A 25,054-nucleotide genomic window follows, 5' to 3' on the forward strand; every position below is an offset into this window, starting at 1 on the left:
CTGAATAAAACGATGACGACAAATGCTATGGAAATGGATACGAGAAAGAGAAAGGTTATAAATATCTCTTTTAACAAAAAGTACTGGTATTTACAAAGACACCATATTTATGCTTCACCGGGACCGAACATCTAATTTCTATTTAGTATTGCAATAGACGATTTTATTACTACTTTATTACCCTACTGCTTACGCCCTTTTTCTCCGAAACCTTTTGGTCAATATAATGGTAATATAAAATATAAATAGTCAATATAAAAATATAATTTTTGGTTTATAATGCCATAATTTATAGCAACACAAGCGGTTTTTGTTGGATCTATTTTATTACATCTCACTTTGTAAAAAAATACTACAAATATACTGAAGAAAAGTAATGACAGTAATAATAATTGTGTACGGGACCTATTATAAACTATTCAAACTTTACGTTTATATATTTGTGTCTCCGATTGTACCTATATTTTAAAGTTCACCCGCGCGTACAGGCTATCTTTTTCATTCCGAGTGCGTTCTCACTTCATTGTTCGCGCAGGCAGTTAGAATTTCAGACTTTCAGCTATTCTTGGTGAACTGTACGGTGAAGAAATTTCGATAAAACTTCAAAAATTAAATTTGAATAATGGGAAATTATAACCCGGATAACTCGCGCACATAAAATCGAAGTTCTACTATTTAAAGTGTTGTGGATATCCTTTTCTCCAACATACGACGAGAACAAAAACTTCTTTGTTTTGGTTGATTATAAAAGACGCCAATTAATTAATGTTTTATTGTGAAGTGTTTTATTTTATATGGAATAACGCCAATGTGAAGTGTTTTATTTTAAAATGAATAAACCTTTTCAATTTCTTTGCAACACGAAAATGCAGCAGCTGCATAATACCCTGGTTAAATCGGAGAGTACAGGAAGAGTCTATACCGGTTTCGGAGGTTTTTGCATATATCCATATCCTCTTCTTTCCGATTTCCCCAGACATCACACTTTGGGCCCTTCCGAATTGCAAAGAACGAAATGTCACGATGTACTAGAGCCATCTACCGAAAAAACACAGTAAGTTATCGAAGTAGCACAGAACACGACAATAAATATCGTTCCCATACCACCAGATTGATAACAGGTGGAATACTTTCTTTGGTTACAACCTCCCGAGATTTTCAACAATTATAAATCATACAGGATGCCGAGGAAATTAAGATGAGAGAATTTTAAATAATTCACAACCCATCTGTTCAGCGTGGTAACAGTTCCAACAAGAAAGATTCCTTAGTACTCAACAAAAGAGTATATGAATTAAAATGTATAAACATTTTCAATTTCTTTGCAACACAAAAATACAGCAGCTGCATAATACTCTGGTTAAATCGGAGAGTGTAGGAAGAGTCTATACCAGTTTCGGAGGTTTTTTCCTCCTCATCAGTAGTCCCATATCCTCTTCTCTCCGATTTCCCCAGTAATCACACTTTGGGCCCTTCCGAATTGCAAAGAACGAAATGTCACGGATGTACTAGACTAGAGCCATCTACCGAAAAACAAAGTAAGGTATCAGTCGAAGTAGCAAAGAAAACGACAATAAATATCGTTCCCATACCACCAGATTGACAACAGGTGAAATACTTTCTTTGGTTACAACCTCCCGAGATTTTCAAAAATTATAAAGGAAGGAATCTTTCTTGTTGGAACTTTTACCACGCTGAGCAGATGGGTTGTGAATTATTTAAAATTATCTCATCTTAATTTCCTCGGCATCCTGTATGATTTATAATTTTTGAAAATCTCGGGAGGTTGTAACCAAAGAAAGTATTCCACCTGTTGTCAATCTGGTGGTATGGGAACGATATTTTTTGTCGTTTTCTTTGCTACTTCGGTTGATAACTTACTTTGTTTTGTTTTATTTCAGCACAGTTCATTTTATAAACACTTGCATTACAATGTTTCTTAAAAACTGAGTTTAAACAACACTTTGCTATGTCAAGTATATACGTTTAATATGTAGAGAGCGAAAGGGATGTGCACTAAGGCGAGATAGTTCTCATAGAGCGTCAAGATGATTTTTATTGCTGTGAGAGCGAATTTTTTAAACATTACACTTCAAAATATTACACACCATTTACATAAACTTAGCGAATCACTTCTCGCAAATAATACGGCAAGAATAATAGGAATTTGCCGCTTTTTGCCGCTAATTAGTTGTGGAAAAATTAATTTTGTCGCTTTTTTATTTTTTTCGAGGCTAACTTCGAAAGCTAACTTCATACTCTATGAACAAAGCGAATCACAATAGCGAATAATGTCTCAAATTCAAATCGAGTTGGTTCTGAATTTACGGCTTATTTGCCGCTAATTAGTTGTGGAAAAATGAATTTGGTCGCTTTATTATTTTTTTTAATACATATTAGGTGTTTCGCTAACTTCATAAAGGGTGGGAAATTAGTGCGAGGAAGTCCAATTACTCGTTTATCTTAAGAGATACGAAAAATTGAGATAATGTGCATTACACAACAGTACTCAATCATGAACTATTTTAAATGGAAAATAAGCCACAATTTTACCAAAAAAATGAATTTATTTAAATAAATAAATAATTTAAATAAAAAATGAATTTATTTAAATAAATAAATAATTTAAATAAAAAATGAATTTATTTAAATAAATAAATTAATTTTTTTGGTAAAATTGTGGCTTATTTCCCATTTAAAATAGTTCATTATAAAAATGCCACAAGGAGATAGCTTCAGAACAACTAACAGTACTCAATCACTCATAGTCTGGGCAGATTATCGGACAATAGGCCATTTTTGGGAAAAGTTATTTACCAGCAATGTTATTGCTGGAATCGAGTCTTATGATTGTATATATTAATAATATAGGTATGCAAAGTCCGCAGATAGTGTGCTACTTTTTTTATAAACAAAATGGCGCCCGAAAATCGTGTTTTTTCAATTTTTGCTCTATAACTCCAAAGATTTTAACTTTAACCGAAAACATCCAAATAAAAATTCACTGTAATTAAATTATGCATAGAGACGTGTTTTTCCTGATTTACTTCGACGAAAATTTTCCCCGGAAAATGCGGGTCTTTCCAACAAAATCTTTAATTTTCAACTAAAATTTTAAAAAAGTAATTGTCTATCAATAATTAAATAACTTGGTAATATAAAAGCTCTTTTCGTATAGATTATAATTCCAGAAGCCGATGGAAAGTGAATAAATAGTTTAGCAACAATAAAATTGTTAATTAAAAATTTACGGTCACTATAATAGCCACAATAATTATAATACATAAGAATAACTACAATTTTTGTATAAAAAGACAGTATACCTATCTAATGTACTTTACGGAATTAAAATTGGACTATATAAGCGGTCTCAGGAATATTTTAAAATTATAAACAATTTTTTGGCTTATAAACAAATAGAATATCTCGGGAAATATTAAATTAAATTAAATCACAAAAACGGTATTGGAAAAAAAGCAGCAGGACGCTTCTTTAAAAGAAAAAACGTTTAATTATGATGAGTGGTTCCTGAGATACAGCCTTGTCAAAGTAGACCGGCATTTACGACAAAGATATAAACAATAGGATCATAATTGTCAAATCATCACCTTTGTATTTCGGTCCTCTTCCTCCACTCCAATTTTCATATCTTTAAAATACTCATAAGATATATTATTATAAAATCAATGGGAAAATCCCAATAGTTGGCTGTATACCATAGTTTAAAAAAACCTATACAGAAGTAAAAACTTCAAATTGTATTTTGGTATAAAATCGTTTTATTTAAAAAACTATCTAAAAGTCATCCACATGGATTGCAAAACGTTTTCGTTCTGAACAGAACATCTTCAGTGCATTCCGCAAAGTAGTTGTAACTAGCACACCAATGAAGGTGGTAACCTCATAATATATGGCTTACATTATAGATTTTAATAAAATATTGTGACTACTAGTCGATGTTAATAGATTAAAGTACACACACACATACTTCAATCTATTAACATCGACTAGTAGTCACAATATTTTATTAAAATCTATAATGTAAGTCATATATTATGAGGTTACCACCTTCATTGGTGTGCTAGTTACAACTACTTTGCGGAATGCACTGAAGATGTTCTGTTCAGAACGAAAACGTTTTGCAATCCATGTGGACGACTTTTAGATAGTTTTTTAAATAAAACGATTTTATACCAAAATACAATTTGAAGTTTTTACTTCTGTATAGGTTTTTTTTTTATATATTATTATAATAAAGACTATCGATATTACGAGCGAAAATTGCCAAAACTAGCAAAATTCCAATGAAAAATTAAGTTGGAGAAAATGTAATCTCAAAGTTTAAAATCGGTATACGTTAAAAAAATGCATTTTCTCGGCTTCCCATGGAGCAATTTTGTTCATTCTTTTTTTGTTCCCAAGTAACTCGAGTAGAGCCATCTAAATAATGTATTATTAAATGTCAAAGTTGCTGTTATTTTGTTATAATAAATGAATTTATTTATTATAACAAAAATTTTAAATTTGTTTAAATAAAGATTGTTTAAATAATTATGCAGCTTTCAAATGAGAATATTTGTGTTTTTAACGTTAAAAGGGACACTTGTAGTAAGTTTATCTAAAAAAAGTATACAACTGGAAAAAATATGTAGTTTTCTTTTCTTATAAATAAATTAATCTATGATAACAAAACAAAAGTCAGTTTGACATTTAATAATGCGTTAGTTAGATGGCTCTACTCGAGCTACTTGAGAACAAAAAAAGAATGAAGAAAATTGCTCCATGGGAAGCCGAGAAAATGCATTTTTTTAACGTATACCGATTTTGAACTTTGAGATTACATTTTCTCCAACCTAATTTTTGATTGGAATTTTGCTATTTTTGGCAATTTTCACTCGTAATATCGATAGTTTTTATTATATTAATATATCTTATGAGTATTTTAAATTGGTGTGGAGAAAGAGGACCCAAATAAGAAGGTGATGGTTTGAAAATTATGATCCTATTGTTTATATCTTTGCCGTAAATGCCGGTCAACTTTGACCGGTTATATCTCAGGAACCACTCATCACAATTAAACGTTTTTCCTTTTAAAAGAAGCATCCTGCCTCTTTTTTTCCAATACCGTTTTTGTGATTTAATTTAATTTAATATTTCCCGAGATATTCTATTTGTTTATAAGCCAAAAAATTGTTTATAATTTTAAAATATTACTGAGGCCGCTTAAATAGTCCAATTTCAATTCTGTAAAGTATATTAGATAGGTACAGTGTCTTTTTATACAAAAATTATAGTTATTCTGATGTTTCATAATTATTGTGGTTATTATAGCGACCGTAAATTTTGATTTACAATTCAATTGTTCCAAAACTGTTCATTCAATTTCCATCAGCTTCTGTAATTATAATCTATACGAAAAGAGCTTTTATATTACCAAGGTATTTAATTATTTATAAACAATAATTACTGATTATTGATGTAATCAATTGTAATGTAATTAATGTAATTGTATAATCAATGTAATTATTGATGAGTAATTATTGATAAACGATAATTACTTATCTAAAATTTTAGTTAAAAATTAAAGATTTTGTTGGAAAGACCCGCATTTTCCGGGGAAAATTTTCGTCGAAGTAAATCGGGAAAAACACGTCTCTATGCATAATTTAATTACGGTGAATTTTTATTTGAGTATTTTTGGTGTAAATTAAAATCTTTGGAGTTATAGAGCAAAAATTGAAGAAAAAAACACGATTTTCGGGCGCCATTTTGTTTATAAAAAAGTAGCACACTATCTGCGGACTTTACATACCTATATTATTGATATATACAATCATAAGATTCAATTTCAGCAATAAAATTGCTGGTAAATAACTTTTTCTTGTATTTTGCTAATTAGCCCAGAATATCAATAAAGTACAATGGAGTCATTTTTGGTAAAAAATGTAAAAAAATATCTAGTATGTTTTGTCTTCATCTTAAGAAAATAGTTATACTTGTTAGATATATTGTACTCATTACAAAATTATCTACCTTGATTACTCAGCGCATTATATCTTTATCAAATATCATTAAAGAATTTAGTTAGACTATTATGTAGGTTATATAAACACTGTATGTGCAGTCACATTTATCAAATTAATTATATTTATGTTCTATTCAATCAAAAAATAATAATAATTCGTATCTGTTAAACTGTATACTATAATACGATAGATATAATAACGATATAATAAGATAAAACAAAAATTACTCACATAAATACTTTGTCGTGGTCTATTCACTTTTGTTCCTACGGGTTGGATCCAACTATCCAACGATGCGTCCGTGGATCTTCCTGTTTTGTTCGAAATTTAGGGTTTCAAGGCAGTGACTGTCATGTAGTGTTGCAGGGTCACCATGTAGTGTCCGTCTTTCCACCTAGAGCTCAGCAGGGCTTACATTCAATATCACCAAAAAAACACAGATATTACTGTGAGTACAATTTTCGTACTTATCCCAATAAAATAAAATAAAATCAAAATGTAGTCCGTACAGGTTGGAATACATTATTTATCAAAGTTTAGGTCCAAACAAAAGATATTTTTAAGAAAGTATATGATTCATATGAGGGGACCATTGTTTAAATAATGAAAAATGGGTAATCTTTGCACAAAATTTACTTTATTAGCTGCTGCGGTAATTAATGTTTTATTAAGGTTTTTCCAATTTTTTTTCTGCAAAGCTGAAAAAACAATCTTTTATATAAGACTTACTAAATTAAATTGACCCTTAATTTATTTAAATATTTGTAAATCAAAATTGAAAAACAAATTTCCAAAAAAAATTATTTGCATTATAAATAAGCACTATAAAACATTTTGTTTTGCAGAAAAAGTTGCGCCTTAAATAACTCTTCGTAGTATTTCTCCCATATTTTGGCATCAATCTTAACTGTGGGTTTCTTCTTGTTTTGTGATTTTATATATTTGTAAAGCTTTACATTATTCTTGCTATTTACTTCCAACTCTTCTATAACTTATCAGTCTATATCTTTTTTTTTATTTGTACAGCATTTGTCTGAGTCTTTCTTTTTTCTTCTATACTCTTCCAGATCTTCTTCTCTACCTGTCTTCAGCCATTTCTTTCGAGCTAAGTTTTTTTCCCTGGTTGCTGTTTTCGTCATACCATTCTTTTTGCCTTTTTATTTCTTTGTATCCTATTACTTTTTCTGCTGCTATCGAAATGTGGCCTTTTATTTCTTTCCACGTTTCTTTTATGTTATTAGTAAAGCTCGGATTTATAGGCAACAAAATTGAAGAAAAAGGCGCCTATATAGGCAAAGATTTTTATTAAAAAACTCAGGAATATTAACATTTAGGCAAAATATAGGCAATAAAGGAATATAACTTATTATTTATTGTACAAAGTGAATTAACGTAATATTAACTTAAGGCAGGTATATTTACACATCATAATCATAACATTGGTATAAATAAACTAGTAACTAAATAACTGTTAATTAATAATTAAACATTGTAACCACTTAAAATTTTATCATTAATAGAAACAACTAAATTTTTTTCAATATTTTCGGTCTTAAAACTATGTCTTCAATCACTTAAAATTAATTTGTACATTGAAAACGAAGGTTCGACATCGACAGATGTAATTGGAGCATATTTCAGAGCGGATAATAAATCTGGCATAATTGGTAATTCCTCGGAAAATGTCCCATTCAAAACTTTAGCAACATTAGATAAAAACGAAAAACCTTCATTCTTGTCGAAAATATGTTTCATTTTTTTTTAAATTAATTGACCGTTACTTCCAGGTGCCGATTTAATTTTCGTCTTTAAATTATCTATTAATTTTACTGACTCACATAAATTTATCTCTTGTTTTTCTAATAAGGTAATTGTGGTAACTATTAATTTATAATTGTCATCGATATAAGCGAGTTTCTGTTTCAATGTGGGATTTTTTAATATTTTTTTTTGCTTCTCGAATGGCTTCGGAAATATCATCATCAAATTCTGACATAACTAATTCTATTTCATTGCAGTGTTCAAAGTAAAAAAACTGCTTCGAGCCAGGTTCCCCACCTTGTAATTACTGGTTTAGGTGGCAAAGGGACACCGGGAAGTCTTTCTTTATATATTTGCACCCTCAACGGAGCCTTTACAAAAACTTTTTTCATAAAATTTTTAAAATTATTTACCAACGGAAACAGATTTCTTATTTCTTCAGCAATTCTATTTACCCCGTGGGCTACACAAGTGCAATGAATTAAATTAGGATAAAAAATCTTTTAATTAACAGCAGCTTTTAACATATATGCCGCAGCATCTGAAAGCATTAAAACTATTTTATTCACTGGTATAGGGTTGGGTAAAAAGAGGTTTGTTAAACTATCTTGTATAAATCGACTTATTGTTAAATTGTTTGTTTTTTCCAATTCTTTAACGGCAACTAAATAAGGTTTTCTCGCAAAGTTTTCGTTCAAAATTCCAATCATTAAATTAGCTATATACCTGCCGCATACATCTGTCGTGTCATCCACGATAATATACAAAAAATTGCCCTCTAACTCCCGCTTAATTTTTGAAATACATTCCACATAACATTTTTCCACAGTATGTTTTCTCAATGTACTCTCGTCCGGTAAGGATTTATTAAGATCTTTTTCGAAAAAGCATTTTTTTTTATTATTGGCTTTAGGATTAGACCATGCGGCCAGAAACAAAGTAAATAGTACATACATAAACATAATATATCTTATCTAAACTATCTAATTATTAATCTAATTTAAGGTTATCTAAGTGTGACCGACCTTTTTGTTAAGAATAGATATAATAAATATTTTATTTTCAAAGTGAATTTTTGCTAAATTAATCTTAATAAAAATTTTGGGATAAGGACCAGGGTCACACTTTTCTCATTCAAGGGTTTTTCTTTTTTCTTAAAATTATTGATTACCTATATACCCACCCCATACGGTAAGGCAGGCATGTAGGCAATCAAAAGGAAAGACATTTAAGGTTACAAGCCTAATCTAGTCATTCTATAACTTAATTTTACAGTCATATAGGAAAAACAAAATAAAATCAAAAATACGTTTATCACTCAGTGCCAAAAGATACATAACATTATAGGGACCGTAAACATTTAAACTTCTTAAATTTTTTGTAAGAATGTCCGACTGGTGTGTGTACTTCTTACAATTAAAAAATATATACATGATCATCACCCCCTAGTTAATATCTTAAATGAACTTAATCGTTACGACTTCACAAGTTTCTTGACTCGTGTATATATTGTTTATATGATCTGTAAGTTTCATCGGTTCAAAGTTCTTATTATTGAAAGGGCTGTAGTTAAAAGGGGTTGAACGAGTCACTGATCACGAATGTATGCAAATTTAGAAACACAAAATCTAAATCAATTTTTGTCTAACAGAAAAACAAAAAAATACATGATATTCAGAAAAGCAAATCTGACTTTTTTTTGTTTTTCGAGATTTTTGGTATCTCTAACAATTTTTAAGTTATTTTGAAAAAAAAGCATATTTTTCAAAATTTCAATTTTTAAAAATTTTACTTTGAAACCAAATTTTTTCAAAAATAAGCACTTTGAATCGATGAAACTTACAGATCATATAAACACAACATAAGTAAAATAATTTGTGGAGCGGTAACGGTTAATTTAATTTAAGTTGCTAATTAGGGGGTGGTCTTCCTGATTTTTTTTGCAAAAACAAAAGGGACCAACTTTATTTTGAGCGCAACTTGCTTAAATTTAATGCTAGAAACTTTTTGTAAAAACAGAAATAAAGCTTTTGGGTTTTCCCCAAAAAGTGCTTAATTTTTTGGATATTTCACGTCGAAATATTCTATTTGAAATTTGGTGAATATGAATATATTTTTCATTGGCTATAACTCTGGTTCTACGACATCCAGAGACCTAACGCGTACACCATTTTTTTTTACTTTTTTATAAGCTATAATTTTGCTAAGAACGTTTTTTTCGACAAAATACTTACTTTTTGAGTTATTTGCGAAAAACCATCTAAAAATGTGGTTATTTTGTTGAAAAATGAACATATTCACTCGCAAATAACTCGAAAAGTGTTGACTTGGCGAAAAAGCTCTATAGAACAAAAGTTACTTAAAATTAGTCAGTTTACCCATTTCCAGACTTATTTTGGACATATATTTTTTCTCCCCTAAGAGGGGGTGAAAGTCACCCCCAGGGCAAAAGCATACATCGGCACAATATCACTTTTTTTCTTTGACATGTAAGCTATACGTATACCAAATTTCATGTCAATCCAAGGGTTCTAGTTCATGACACCACTTACAGCATTCCGAACACCTGATCCATGTTTCTCTTCAATTTTCTTGTCTAAAACGATTTCCACAAATGGCACATGGTGCATCTTCAACACTAGAACTATCCCCATCATCGGTTGACACCAGTGGACGTCAAAGGGGACGGATTTAGGAATTTTGTTATACCTTTAAAACATGGCTGCTGCTCGTGACGAAACGAGTAGAACTACACGGCTGTAACAAGTTGATTATAATATTCAAAGAGCACTCTGCTATTATCAATCACTAAATAAGCCTAAATTTACCTTGAAGATGAAGAGTATACTAAGTATTTAAAATTTATTACACACTGAAGCCAGCTAGCACAAAAACTATTTATGAAAAATTAAAGAGTAAATGAACAGAACAAAGAAACTACATAGATATAATTGAATATTTACCTATATTCGTACAGTATTTTTCTGGAACTGTTTTTACTACAAAATTAAAATAAACTAATCATAATAATAAAGATTTATGTTCATAATGGATATTTTATCATACTGCCCTTTAGAAAAACCTCTTCGGTAATTTAAAAAAAATTCTTAACAAAAGCACTCAAATATTATGAAATAATAATATATTATGCAGTTTACAGCAACTTAAAGATTTATAAAACTGAAATAAAATGTTTTACATCATAAAATGATTACTACAAGTAAACGAATACCAAACGTAATGCATTAATGGCGCGGGCTTCAAACATTACAATAATACGATGTCACGAACAATGAGGTCGCATTTTTGGCTGGCTGCTATAATTTGAATTTTTTCTCGATTTTTATCGTCTTTAGGGGCCAAACGAAAGACAAAAACAACTTTTTTCTTTGATATACATATATTTGAATTATGTTCTATTGTGATTTATAGCATTTTTTCGAATTTAAAATTTTATGCAAGTTCCCTATTATGTAGGGCTCTATGAATATACAACTTAAGATAGGCAACAACCTTATTTTAAACCTTTATTAATTTTATGATAGGGGAGCAAAGTATGCTAAATTTGCAGTCACTCGAGCGTTATGGGGACCTATTGGGTTTTGATTACTAGGTTCTTAAATCAAAAAAAAGTTAAGTAAAATTTTACATTTTAGTGGGGACTTTCCATTTTTTAATTTAATTTTCCATTTCCAACAATCGTTTTTTCCGATTATAGCGCCATCTATCCATAATTGGAAAAAATGTCTCGACTAAAAGTTGCTTATTTTTACGCAAAGAATCGAAATCTGCAATAAAAATTTGAGGGCACTATTTAAGATTTTAAAGTAACCCCCCACCCCACCTCCGTGGGAGGTCGTTTTTGGTACCATTCGATAGATTTTTCAAAAACATTTTAAAAGTGTATTTTGCAGTTTTTCGATCTGATGTTCATTTTGCGAAATATCGTGGGTTTTTGTATTTAAAATTTTAAATTTACCTCCCACCTCTCTTCGTGGGGGTCCTGTTTAGTACCATTCGATAGATTTTTGAAAAATATTGAAGACGTATTTTTTAGTTTTTCGATCTGACCTTCATTTCGCGAAATATTCGCTTTTTTGTGAAACTTTTTTTAAATAGATTTTTGAAATATGTATACACTCTTTTGCATGTACTTAACTTACCTTATCCTAATCTGACAATTTCGAGTATTTTTAAGGAAAGATTTTTTTCCGGGCCCCCCTTAACGAACTTCCCTGTGTTAAGAGCCAATATATGCTAGAGGTACATCTGCAGGGTACCAGGTTTCTCCCCATATGATAATCTGACGCGGTCGAGTAACTGCAAAAATTCCCGCTTGGGCTCCCCTACCATTAAAAGAGTGATATATTTATGTTTAGACTCCACTGAGGTCACTCTCGTCTAGCATTTCAAAAAGTTTATTTAAGGGTACCATATCGTAGGACTTTTTTAAGTTGATAGATGTGAGGTCCTTAAGAGATTTGACTCGAAAAAACCGTATCCGCAATTGAAGACCCTGGTGCAAGAAGGGGATAAGTACCAAATTCTACCAAAGCAAGGTAGGTGCTTATTTAGGTTGAAAAGTAACTGTTCTTGCCTGGCGCAAATATAGGAGATGTACAGGTAATAGATACTGAAATTATAAGAGAAAACTACTTATCCCCTAGTATGGTCTGGTGCAAGAACGGTATAAGAAATGTGTAACTTATTCCGTTCTTGCACCAAATTTTGAATTAATTTTTATGTGTGTTATTCTGTCCCACTACTGCACCGGTGCGCGGTGGCTTGACGCGATTGGGTAAGGTACCGGTATCTGCATGAGCCACGAACGCGATCTAAAGCGCGTGATACACACGCAATCTTTAAGTACGCGGGTTTAAAGATCGCGGACTTACTCGGCTCGCCGTCGGTGATACACGGCAGACTTAAAGTACGCGGTTTTAAAGAACGCGGTCACCGTCGGTAGCAAAAAATTTAGAAACTGTCCTCGTGGTTAAATTTTTTATTTTCTGTGTACCTAATTTTGCTGAAATCTTATGTTTTTTAGTAGAGTTTGATTATTTTTTGATCAGGTTTTGTTAAATAGAAGAATAATTTTTTTTGTAAGTGTAGTAAGCTGTCAAAATCATGATGTGAAGTATAGCACTTGTTTTGGATCTATTTTAATTTAATACAAGGTAGGCATAAACAAACAAAATATCATAGATAAGATGGTAATATTTTCATCAGGAGGATAAAACAGCCTATAAATAATTAGGTTTACTCAAAAACAAATAATCAAAATAATTTAGTATAGCTTAAAATAGTGTTTTACGGTTTTCTCAAAACTTATAAAATGTAACTTGTCTCCTTTCAACAATAAACGATTGAATTATTTCTAGGCAATTTGCTTAATTAGTGAAAATATAAATGTAACTTTAAACGCAATAACATGATGGCTCGAGGCTCGTGGCTCGTGGAAGTGATACACGTACGGGTTACGAGTAAGATTTCAAACTTGTTGGATCGACGGCGTACTTACTCGGCGGACTTAAAGTACGCGTACTTGCGGTGATACACGCGCGAAAAAGGTCGCGAGCCATAAGTTCGCGTACTTACTCGCGTGTGTATCACCCCTTTAAGTCACGTAGTAACCGAGAAACTGTTGGAGAGTTAACATAGTGCGAGAGGTACGGTTTAGTAAAATATCGAGGATTTTTTTATTATTACTATATCATAGGATATTATTATGAGTTCAAATAGTGAGGATGAACCATTTCAAAGTTCAGGCAGTTTCTGCCTTCGAATGATTCTGGTGCATCTGAAAATAATTTATATGAAGAGAAGGAGTCCGCTGATAAAGACGCTGCAAATAATAAACATGGACGAAAGAAAACAAGAAATCCCAAGAGCTGGAAAAGAAATGTGCAGAAAATAAAAAGAGCTAGAGGTGAAGCTTATAAATCTACGACAACGGGAAAAGTGGTACCAGAAAGGAAACAAGGCGATGATTGCAAGTGTAGTAAGAAATGCATAGAAAAACTTTCAGAAACCGAAAAGCAGGAAATAATATTGGTTTTTAATACTCTTTCAAGTCAAGAAAAACAAGACTCTTATTTGTCAAGTTTGATACAGGTTTCGCAGATTACTCGAGACATTAGAAGAGATAGAAGTTGATTCAGATGTCACGGATACACATACACATAGCTCTGTCGATGATGAGTCTGATTAATTAATTTTATTTTATTAAAACGTTTATAATGGATACATGTTTGTATAAGAAATATACTTTCTGTTAAAATTTGCGTTGCTTTATTTTATATTCATTTTTATTAATAAGTAGTTTACATTTAATAATAAAGTATTTCTTCTGAAAATGGGTTTTAATGTAACTTATCCCCTTTTTGCACCTGCTGTAAACTACAATACAAAAAAAGCTTAAACTTATCCTATTATTGCACCAATTTTTTTTTCCTTAATAGCATTGTTGTTTGGCTGTAGAATGGTTCATTTATACCTGTTGTATTAGTTAGGCCCTACTTCATGAATAACATAAATTTTAAATTAAAAAATAAAACTTTTTTTGCTTCTCCTGTAAAATTTACATATTGTTACTTACCCCTTCTTGCATCAGGGTCTTCAATTAGAAAAGAGTTGCAGTTTGAACCTATTATAAAACGCGTGAAAAATTCACGGACACTTAGCAAGAAGGACAGACAATAGGTAGGTAAAAAAAAGTTTGGCAACAAAAATAAACATAAAAACCATAAACTAAAAAGTTTGGTAACAAAAATAAAGAACGTTAAAAGAACGGCACATAAGAACAAATGACGAGTAGTAACGGATATACTGAAGAGAATAGAAAAAACCTGCCAAGAAGAAATAACAAACATGTCAAGAATTAAGATATTATTGAGAGAATTTATTTATTACTAAATTAAATTTTACTACATAGTAACCGATATAGCTACTAAGTTTTTGTACTAAGTTAAGCATTATTAAAGGAATCTATAGAATATTTTTATTTATTTTCAGTGTCTTGGAAATCATGAGTTCGACAAAGGAACGAAAGAACTTGGACAATATTTATCGAAGTTGACATTCCCTACAGTTACTTGCAACTTGGACTTATCACTAGAACCTAACATCACACCTTACGTTCAAAAATACATAATTATTGAAAAAGCTGGCAGAAAGATCGGAATAATTGGTAAGATATACTTACATATATTTTGTTTTTGGTTCTCGTAGAGCTTTTATTTTTCTACCGACATTTATTTGGGAAACATATTTCGTGCCTCCTACTCTCATTGTTTATGTACATGTTTCGGTTTTGAATCATTCCATAGTATAACTTATAATCAGCGATTATTATGTCACATTATGTCATATTATGTCATATTATGACATATTATGTCACAAGGGAAAAGCAGGATAAAAGCGCCTCACGCTAGCCTGCATTGATCGGTTAGGACACCATGTTGGAGTTTATACCCAGGACTCCAACATTAAAAGCGTTTGGCTGGCAAGAGCGCCTCTATCGCTCATCATAGTGCTGTAGGGGAGAAAAATATGGTCTGGAGCATTGGAGCGAACATTGAATTGTAACACCCGCACGCCATTTTAAGACTATTATATTGAATGGGCATGATGCATTAGTTTACAAAACACTACTGTTCGGGAAATCATTGGTTGTTCTTCAGTAATGACTAGAGTTGGGAAAGCAACAATTTATCGATTTCTAAAAGAAAGGAATGCTGGAGGAAGGATCGAGCAAAAAAAACTATCGGAAAAAAACTAATGGAAATTGATGACTTCGTTAAAACTGCATACCTCATTAAGTTCATTATTTTTAATACGAGGAAAACAACGAAAACGTTATCTCTTCATTATATTTATTTACATAAAGAAATACCTACCACAAACAAGATTTGGAATAGTATTACATAAGACGGCGAACTACCGGTTTTTAGTCAAACAACATTGTGGAAGTGTCTTAAGGAATTAATTTTTCGTGGGAAAAAGCTAACAAAATAGCTTTACTTCTTGACAAAGATTATATTGTTTGTTGGAGAAGGGAATATCTAAGAACAATTAAAAGATTCCGAATAAAAGGAAAACAATTTATTATTTAGATGAAACCTGGTTAGCGAAGGACACACTTTTTCAAAATGTTGATAAAAATATTATCAATCCACGACAGGCTTTTATGGAAGGTTTGAACCCATCTATTGGAATAGGTCGTAGCCTAATAATTATGTACTCATATTGGATTTGGTACTGGCTTTGTAAATGGTGGTTTATTAGAATTTACTTCAAGAGCCACCAAAGATTATCATGAGGAAATTACTGCAGACGTAATTGAAGAATATTTCTTTCAGATGGAACAAACCTCAAAATTCTGTCATAGTAATGGATAATGCCAGTTACAATACCATTCTCTTTTAATTGAAAAACTACTACCTTTGCATGAAAAAGAATGAAATAAATCGGTTACTAGGAGATCACATTTAATAATACGATTGTTAAAAAGAACTCATGAATATCGTTTAACAATTGTATACTTATATTGCACATATTATTATGTAATAAAACATTATAATAAAATTTTATTTTCCAAACATTTATACCCAATTCCCCGTCACTGAATTGACCAAAATCCTTCGTTTTCATTCTCGAACCATTGTTATAAACTACCTGAATGGCATAATACAGAGAAGATGGAACGAAAGATTCGGGTCGCCTGCATTTCAAAATAATTTTTATGGTAACATTTTAATGGTAATTGACTTCCTACTGTACCATTGCATACTCACACCTAAAGGTACGTAGAAAAAAGTTGCAGAACAATGTTTGCGAAATAACATGGAAAATGGCCCAAACGCCCAAAATCATATTTCGGAAACTATAAATCTTAGAGACTTCTAAACGTAATTTTAAAGGAAGGATAGAAGTTTTTTCTGTGAAGCAATGCCTATACCTATATCCCCGTGGAAAAAACTTATGGGGCAAAAACAAAATTCTTGTCTTTCGTGATTTTTTTTTGCTTTTTTTAATATGTTTTTGCAAAAAAAAATATTTTTGACTTTAAAAGGTGATATTTCGATAGTAAATTTAATTTGGAACAATTTTTCTGTATGTAGAAGTGATTGTACCAAAAGTGCATAGAACTCACCCTAATGCACCCTGTGCCTAGGGACTAATTCACCCCTTTCTCAAAATCGCTTCCCTTTAAATGGTAGCACTTCGTGGTTTTTTAATATTTAGAGGTTCATTGACCATATAAAAAATAAAACCCAGTTAACGTTGTAGTTCCTTTCTAAAGTACATAATCAATGTTGTTTTGAAGCTATTTTCTTGTGGCATTTTTGTAATTAACTAGTTTTGATGGGAAATAGGCCACAATTTTACTAAAAAAATGATTTTATTAACGTTTCGACGTCCAAATCTGATGCCGTTGTCAAAATACAAAAAATATTAATGAATTAAATAAAAATTAAAAATACATAATCAATAGCCATTTCTCAACTGTTATCAATACGACGACTAATTTTACGCGTAACTTTGATACGAGAATTATAAAAAAATATGCATTGAAATCCAGATCCCGTAATTTTTTGAGCATTATAAAGTGAGTACAAAGACATACATATTTTTTTTTTGTAATTACACCTTCAATTTACCGTGCACTACTCGTAAACTCTGTCGGTAAGGTAGAGTCATGTTGAGAAACTGCAGCGTGTCCGAAAGATCCGGGTAAAGTAAAGGTGGTAAATATATATTTTTCATGAAAAACTGCTGAGTCGCTTAAATTTTTTGAATGACCCTATAGTGATTCGGACACATTTTTGGGTTTATATTGAGGTGATGAGCTATCAACCTCACGAGGAGAGCCTATAGGTGACTACCATTCCGACTTTAAACGTTCATTAAACATCTTAGTTTAGATCTCTCAAATTGGCATGAATTGGTGATAATATCGCACATCCCGTTTTAAACCGTAACAACTCAAAATATTAAAATTATATTATACACAACCAAACTTATATGGAATCAACATATATTTCAAAGCAATATTTATTTCTTTTGAAAAAACTTGTTATTGTTGCGAAGAATAAAGGTTTTTATTGAAAATAAACAAATCGACAAGCAGATAGTACAACTCGGTACGGTATAGGTTATTTGCTTGACTTGCAAATTGAACGAAAATAAATAAACTAACTTTTGCGTCCAAAAACGAAAATATACGTCATGTGGGGTTATAGAACTTACAACGGGGAAAGCTATTGGTCTTGTGGAGAAAGTAAAATGGGACGTAGCTGTAGAGCTATGCGTAACACAGGGCGTTCTGTCCAAAACCTATGCTAGGTAACAGGAACTAGGAAAGCTTAAAAATAAAGCAAGGGAAAGTCGCCAAAAAGTAATAACGGCTCGCCACGATCGTTTAATTGTCCAATCAGCTGAAAAACAGCTATTTCTCACCTGCAGCTCCAAAGGCAGCTTTTGGAAGCTACAGGTGTAACTTTTTCAGTTGAAACGATAAGAAGAAGAGTTCGTGTCAAGAATTATACAGCAGGAGACTGTATATGTGCTATTTTCAGAAAAACTCAGGATTGGTGTAAAATCAGATGACCCACGAAATCGTGTACTTAGAGGTCGAAGAAGACAAGCAAGAATGAAAACTGCCAGATCTGTTCACAAATATGGAAGGGAAAGTATAATCAAAAATGAATAACCATTTTCAATTTCGTTGCAAAACGAAAATACAGCCGAACCATATTCTAGTCCAATCAGAGAGTGCTGCAAACACCTCTACCGGTTTCGAAACTTATTAGTCTCTCATCCGGAGGCACATACGCTGCTCTCCTCGATCCAACCAAAACAAACCCCAGCGTGCAGTCCCGGATTGCAACGAACGAAATGGCATAGATGCCCTAGCGGCAACTGCTACCAAAAAGACTAAGTTTTCATTCTAATGGCATATAAAACAACATAATGCTATTCTACATCCCACCAGAATGAAAAATTATGTTGTTTTATATGCCATTAGAGTGAAAACTTAGTCTTTTTGGTAGCAGTTGCCGCTAGGGCATCTATGCCATTTCGTTGGAGACTCAGCGCTATGCGTTCAGCACTCTCTAATTGGACTAGAATATGGTTCGGCTGTATTTTCGTTTTGCAACGAAATTGAAAATGGTTATTCATTTTTGATTTACATTTACTCTGTGTGGAGTATGAAGGGAACCATTCTCGTTGGAACTTTACCGCGCTGAGCAGATGGGACGTGAATTGTAAATTGTAGAATTCCCTCATCTTCCTTAGTCTCAGCATCCGTAAGGCTTGCAAATTGTAGAAGCCACGGAGGTGTAACCAGAGAAGGTTCCCATTGTTTTCATTCTGGTGGGATGTAGAATAGCATTATGTTATTTTATATGCCATTAGAATGAAAACTTAGTCTTTTTGGAAAGTATAATGTTCTCGAGAGGAATTGTGATCCGTAAAAAAACTAATTGAGGGCCGGCGTAGCCGAGTGGTAGTGTGCTAGGCTAGCGTGCCGGTGGTCCAGAGTTCAAATCCTACCGCCGGCAAGAACAACTAGACATTTTTAAAATGTTTATAGGCCCCAGGTCGACTCAGCCTGACTAAAATGAGTACCTTGGGTAAAACCAGGGGTAATAATAGGCGGTTGAAGCGTAGCACTGGCCCTGTTACCTTCCTTGTATACCGTAGGCCCTAGATATAGCAGACTACCCTGCTATACTCCCAAAGCCACGTGAGCGGTATAAAACGGGAGACTATTATTATTAAAAAAACTCCTTTAATTTTCATCCAATTAACTTTAACTGCTCACAGGTATGTTGATAACCTGTAGTTAGGCTCTGGAGAGATGCAACAGGAGAGAATTTAATTTTCATGCATGATAATGGACCTCTACATACCATTAGAGTGACTAGAGACATCATTGAAGCAGAAGGTATTCCTTGTTTGGAGTGGACTGCTTGCTCACCCGAGCTTAACCCTATAGAGTATTTGTGGGATATGCTTAATAGAAAAATTAGAGCTCGCCGGGATAATCCACAAGACACCGCAAGGCTAGTATAAGCTGCTCTTGAAGAATGGAGCAACCTACCACACCAAAATGTTGAAATTTGATTAGGAGCGTGCCCACGCAAACTGAAGCTTGCATAGGACTAGAGGTGATAACACTGACTACCAAAAAAAATTAAAAAAAAAAATAAAAACAATTTAAACATTATTAGTTTTCCATTGAAATTTTTTATTCTATTAACTTTAAAACAACAAGTTTCAATTTGTGTGTTACTTAAATACTTTTTTGTTTTATTTAATTTTTACGTATTTGTTATTAAATAGCTTTAAAATAAATTCTGTTTGACTTCGTGTGTTCGTTTTTTTTTTAAATTCGCACGAAATAATAAGAAATTTAAGATGATTCCATATAAATTTGGTTGTGTGTATTTTTGAGATGAAACAAAATATTTGCTTGGATAAGTACCTATAGTAGGGTGCTACTATACTGTACCGTCTAGCATCGCGTTTATAAACAAGAAGAATTTATTATTATTTATTTATTAATTTTAAAATATAAATCCTTTGTTATATCTCTATTTACTATTTTAGTTAAATATAAGCCAATTTTTGTGGCTTATTCCCAATTAAAATAATGATAAAATAATAATAATGATAAAATGATAAATTGATATCACAAAGTATTAACTTGCAAAATTAAATTGATAATTCTTCTGATTTTTGCGTTTTATTTATTTTGTAAAGTTTACAGTGTGCAAACCCTATGAGAAAAGATTGAAAAGATTATGGTATTGTTCAGGTAGGTACCTATACAGCGCCAGCAGAAAAATCTTTACAAAGTGAATAAATAATCTTTATTTATACGTCCATGGAATAAAACACATAAATTAGAAGAATTATTATTTTAATTTTGTAAAGTAATACATTGTTATAGCAATTTATACTATTGTATTACTATTATACTACAGTAGACTGTAGACTCCCTCTACAACGAGAACTGAAGTGGCTGACTAATTACCTCGTTATAAGCGGATATCGTTATATCAGACAACAATAATATTCAAATGTTTTGATGCCTCTTAGGTAGTTTATTAGGTGGATGGTCGACCTGAAGAATGAGACTTCGCCAAGGTAAATTGTAAATTTCCTATAGTATTCAATATCGGTCGATAGATGAACAAAACGAAGTTTATGACAGGCGGTGGAGATTATTACAGCACTGGCCTCGATAATAATACAGATGTTGGGCATTTCTATATACAGGCAGTTGGGGTTTTATTTATAGCCATTGCCATTACTGCGCTAAAAACAGGTGAAGAAACATATTCTTCGATTTCATTTTTCCTCATTATAACCAAATATACCTCGTTATAGAGGTGTTATAGTTCAATAGGAATTTTATGAGACATCTAGTGTACCTCGCTATAAGTGAAACCTTGTAATATCCGTGTTCGTTATAGAGAGAGGCCACTGTATTTCAAATGGGAATGAGCCAAATTGTCTTTTTTGCACACTATAATAGATAGGGGCAGGTAGATCGCATATTATACTAAAGTAGCAGACGAGTAATACACATTAAATTTTTGTATCAATAGTTTACCTGTTATAGTAGTAGTATAGTAGTTTAGTGTAGTAGTTTATTAACTGAGCTAGAGTAACATAGAAAAAATATTTGCTAAAAAAACTACCTAATTCTTAAATACATACAGAATGCTTGATGAGTGCCTAGTGGGGTAAAGCTCCGTAGATCCGTTATAGTAATAGCGTCGATGATTGATAAATACGGATATTTATATTATATTTACCAGTCAACGGTAATATATAAAAGTTAACAACAAAAATTGTAGCCAACTTTGAGCTTCACATTTCAAAATTAATCCCACCAGACTGAAGACAATGGGAACCTTCTCTGGTTACACCTCCGAGGGTTCTACAATTTGCAAGCCATACGGATGCTGAGACTAAGGAAGATGAGGGATTTTTACAATTTATAATTCACGTCCCATCTGCTCAGCGCGGTAAAGTTCCAACGAGAATGGTTCCCTTCGTACTCCAATCAGAGTAAACATGTAAATAAAAAATGAATAACCATTTTCAATTTCGTTGCAAAAACAAAATACAGCCGCACCAGACTCTAGTCCAATCAGAGAGTATAGCAAGCAAATCTACCGGTTTCAAAACTTATTAGTCTCTCATCAGGAGGCACATATGCTGATCTCTCATCCAACCAAAACAAATATCGGCGTGCAGTCACGGATTGCAACGAACGAAATGGCATAGATGCCCTAGCGGCAACTGATAGCAAAAGACTAAGTTTTCACTATGATGGCATATAAAACAACATAATGTTACTCCACATCCCAACAGACTGAAAACATTGGGAACCTGCTCTGGTTACAGCCCCGAGGCTTCCGCAATTTGCAAGCCATACGGATGCTAAGACTAAGAAATGAATAACCATTTTCTATTTCGTTGCAAAACGAAAATACAGCCGCACCATATTCTAGTCCAATCAGAGAGTACAGTAAGCACCTCTACCGGTTTCGAAACTTATTAGTCTCTCATCAGGAGGCACATATGCTGCTCTCTCTGATCCAACCAAAACAATCCTCGGCGTGCAGTCACAAATTGCAACGAACGAAATGGCATAGATGCCCTAGCGGCAACTGCTAGCAAAAGACTAAGTTTTCACTCTGATGGCATATAAAACAACATAATGTTACTCTACATCCCACCACACTGAAAACAATGGGAACCTTCTCTGGTTACACCTCCGAGGGTTCTACAATTTGCAAGCCATACGGATGCTGAGACTAAAGAAGATGAGGGAATTTTACAATTTATAATTCACGTACATCTGCTCAGCGCGGTAAACTTCCAACGAGAATGGTTCCCTTCGTACTCCACTCAGAGTAAACATGTAAATCAAAAATGACTAACCATTTTCAATTTCGTTGCAAAACGAAAATACAGCCGCACCAGACTCTAGTTCAATCAGAGAGTGCAGCAAGCACCTCTACCGGTTTCGAAACTTATTAGTCTCTCATCAGGAGGCACATATGCTGCTCTCTCTAATCCAACCAAAACAAACCCCGGCGTGCAGTCACGGATTGCAACGAACGAAATGGCATAGATGCCCTAGGGGCAAGTGCTAGCAAAAGACTAAGTTTTCACTCTGATGACATATTAAACAACATAATGTTACTCTACATCCCACCAGACTGAAAACAATGAGAACCTTCTCTGATTACACCTCCGAGACTTCTACAATTTGCAAGCCATACGGATGCTGAGACTAAGAAAGATGAGGGAATTTTACAATTTATAATTCACGTCCCATCTGCTCAGCGCGGTAAAGTTCCAACGAGAATGGTTCCCTTCGTACTCCAATCAGAGTAAACAAGTAAATCAAAAATTTATAACCATTTTCAATTTCATTGCAAAACGAAAATACAGCCGCACCATATTCTAGTCCAATCAGAGAGTGTAGCAAGTACCTCTACCTGTTTCGAAACTTATTAGTCTCTCATCAAGAGGCACATAATATGCTGCTCTCTCTGATCCAACCAAAACAAACCCCGGCGTGCAGTCACGGATTGCAACGAACTAGTCACGAGCATCTATGCCGCTAGGGCATAGATGCCCTAGCGGCAACTACTAGCAAAAGACTAAGTTTTCACTCTAATGGCATATAAAACAACATAATGTTACTCTACATCCCACCAGACTGAAAACAATGAGAAACTTCTCTGGTTACACCTGGGAGGCTTCTATAATTTGCAAGCCATACGGATGCTGAGACTAAGGAAGATTGTATTCTATTTTTCATCTGATCTCTTGTTGTTGGAGGCATTTTATAACCTTCATTCTTAAAGTTACCCCAAAAAAATCGGTCCGGTTTATTAAATTCTGGTAATCTGGGTGGCCACGTTACTGTTCCATGGAAAAATGAAAATATCTCGAAAACTAATAAATTTAGGCATAGGGAATGTTGTATATAAATTAAAGTACGGTAATGGTACTTTTCAATAGTGATATAAAATACAGGGTGTTATATTTAAAATTAATGAGAAAATAGTGGACTTGCGTTTTGACTCACCCTGTATTCAATATAAAGAAAATTAGCAATATCAATCATTTATGAAAATTTTGACAATAACTAAAAAATATGGCCTCAATAAACCATTGCCGTTGTACTTATTTTTATTTATACAGGGAGTTGAACTTTTCGATTTTCATATAAAATTGGTTATAACTTTGTAAATACGCTGTTTAACATAACAAACCTTTATATTTTTGTAATGGAGAAGTTAAGAAGAATTCGAATATAAAATAAAATACAGGGTCTTCTACTTAAACAAAAACATAAGTTTGGTCTGCCACTATGTAATCCAACACCCTGTAACATTCTAACTAATTTTTTAATGTGAAGCTCAAAGTTGGCACAATTTTTGTTATTAACTTTTATCGCTATCTATTACTATAACGGATCTACGGAGCTTTACCCCACTAATCAATCACCCTGTATGAATAAATAAACACATATTATAAAGGAATTTAATTTTAAATACTTTCTGTTTGATTTTCGTGATGCATTCTAAACAAATATGTGTGGTGATTGCATGCTCTTTACATGCTGATTTACTGCATCTTTGGCACTTTATTTTGGTTACTCTATTTTGTCGGGCGCACTTTCCTTTTTCCTACACCTTCCTCTTCCTTTTTTCGGGTAGTTTTTTCCAGTATAGTTTGGTAATATTTGCCCTCTGTTGCAAATGGGGTATCATTAAGGAAAAGCTAAATTTTTAAAAACATATCTGTTACTTAGGGAATTATCGCAATTATTAGTAATGATAAATAAAATATATTGGAATTTATTTCTGCAATGTTCATGAGCTAATAAACTATGGCGAATGGTCACTGTCTAGTTCGTATATAAATAGTCAGGGGCGTAACAGAGGCCCCCGCAGCGTGAAGCTTGCGGGGGGCCCCAATCGATTAGAGGCCGCATCTTGTCATCTGATATTATGTAAAAATCTGTTATTGTTATATTATTTTCCATTGTGTGTTTAAAATTAAACGTAAATTTCTAAATAGACGTAAATTTCTAACGACAATAAACTTTAATGCTTTGTACGTGACTATTGAAAGATTTGAGAATTGCAATTTGCCGAATTTTAGAACAATATTTCTAAATCTAGAAATGAGTTTTCTCTTTAATCCTTACCTACGTTTAGTAT

General features: G+C 32.6%; 1 protein-coding gene across 4 annotated transcripts in view; it reads left to right on the plus strand.

Moving 5' to 3' along the window:
- Window positions 1–25,054, plus strand: part of LOC126890547 (protein 5NUC-like) — a 175,736-nt gene that overhangs the window by 60,117 nt on the left and 90,565 nt on the right. For all 4 annotated transcript variants that reach the window (XM_050659554.1, XM_050659555.1, XM_050659556.1 and 1 more), the window contains exon 2: window positions 14,802–14,976. In XM_050659554.1, the coding sequence (XP_050515511.1) occupies window positions 14,802–14,976 (175 nt within the window). The remainder of the gene's footprint in view (window positions 1–14,801; window positions 14,977–25,054) is intronic.

This window comes from Diabrotica virgifera, chromosome 8 (genome assembly GCF_917563875.1).
Source record: "Diabrotica virgifera virgifera chromosome 8, PGI_DIABVI_V3a".
Lineage (NCBI taxonomy): Eukaryota > Metazoa > Arthropoda > Insecta > Coleoptera > Chrysomelidae > Diabrotica > Diabrotica virgifera.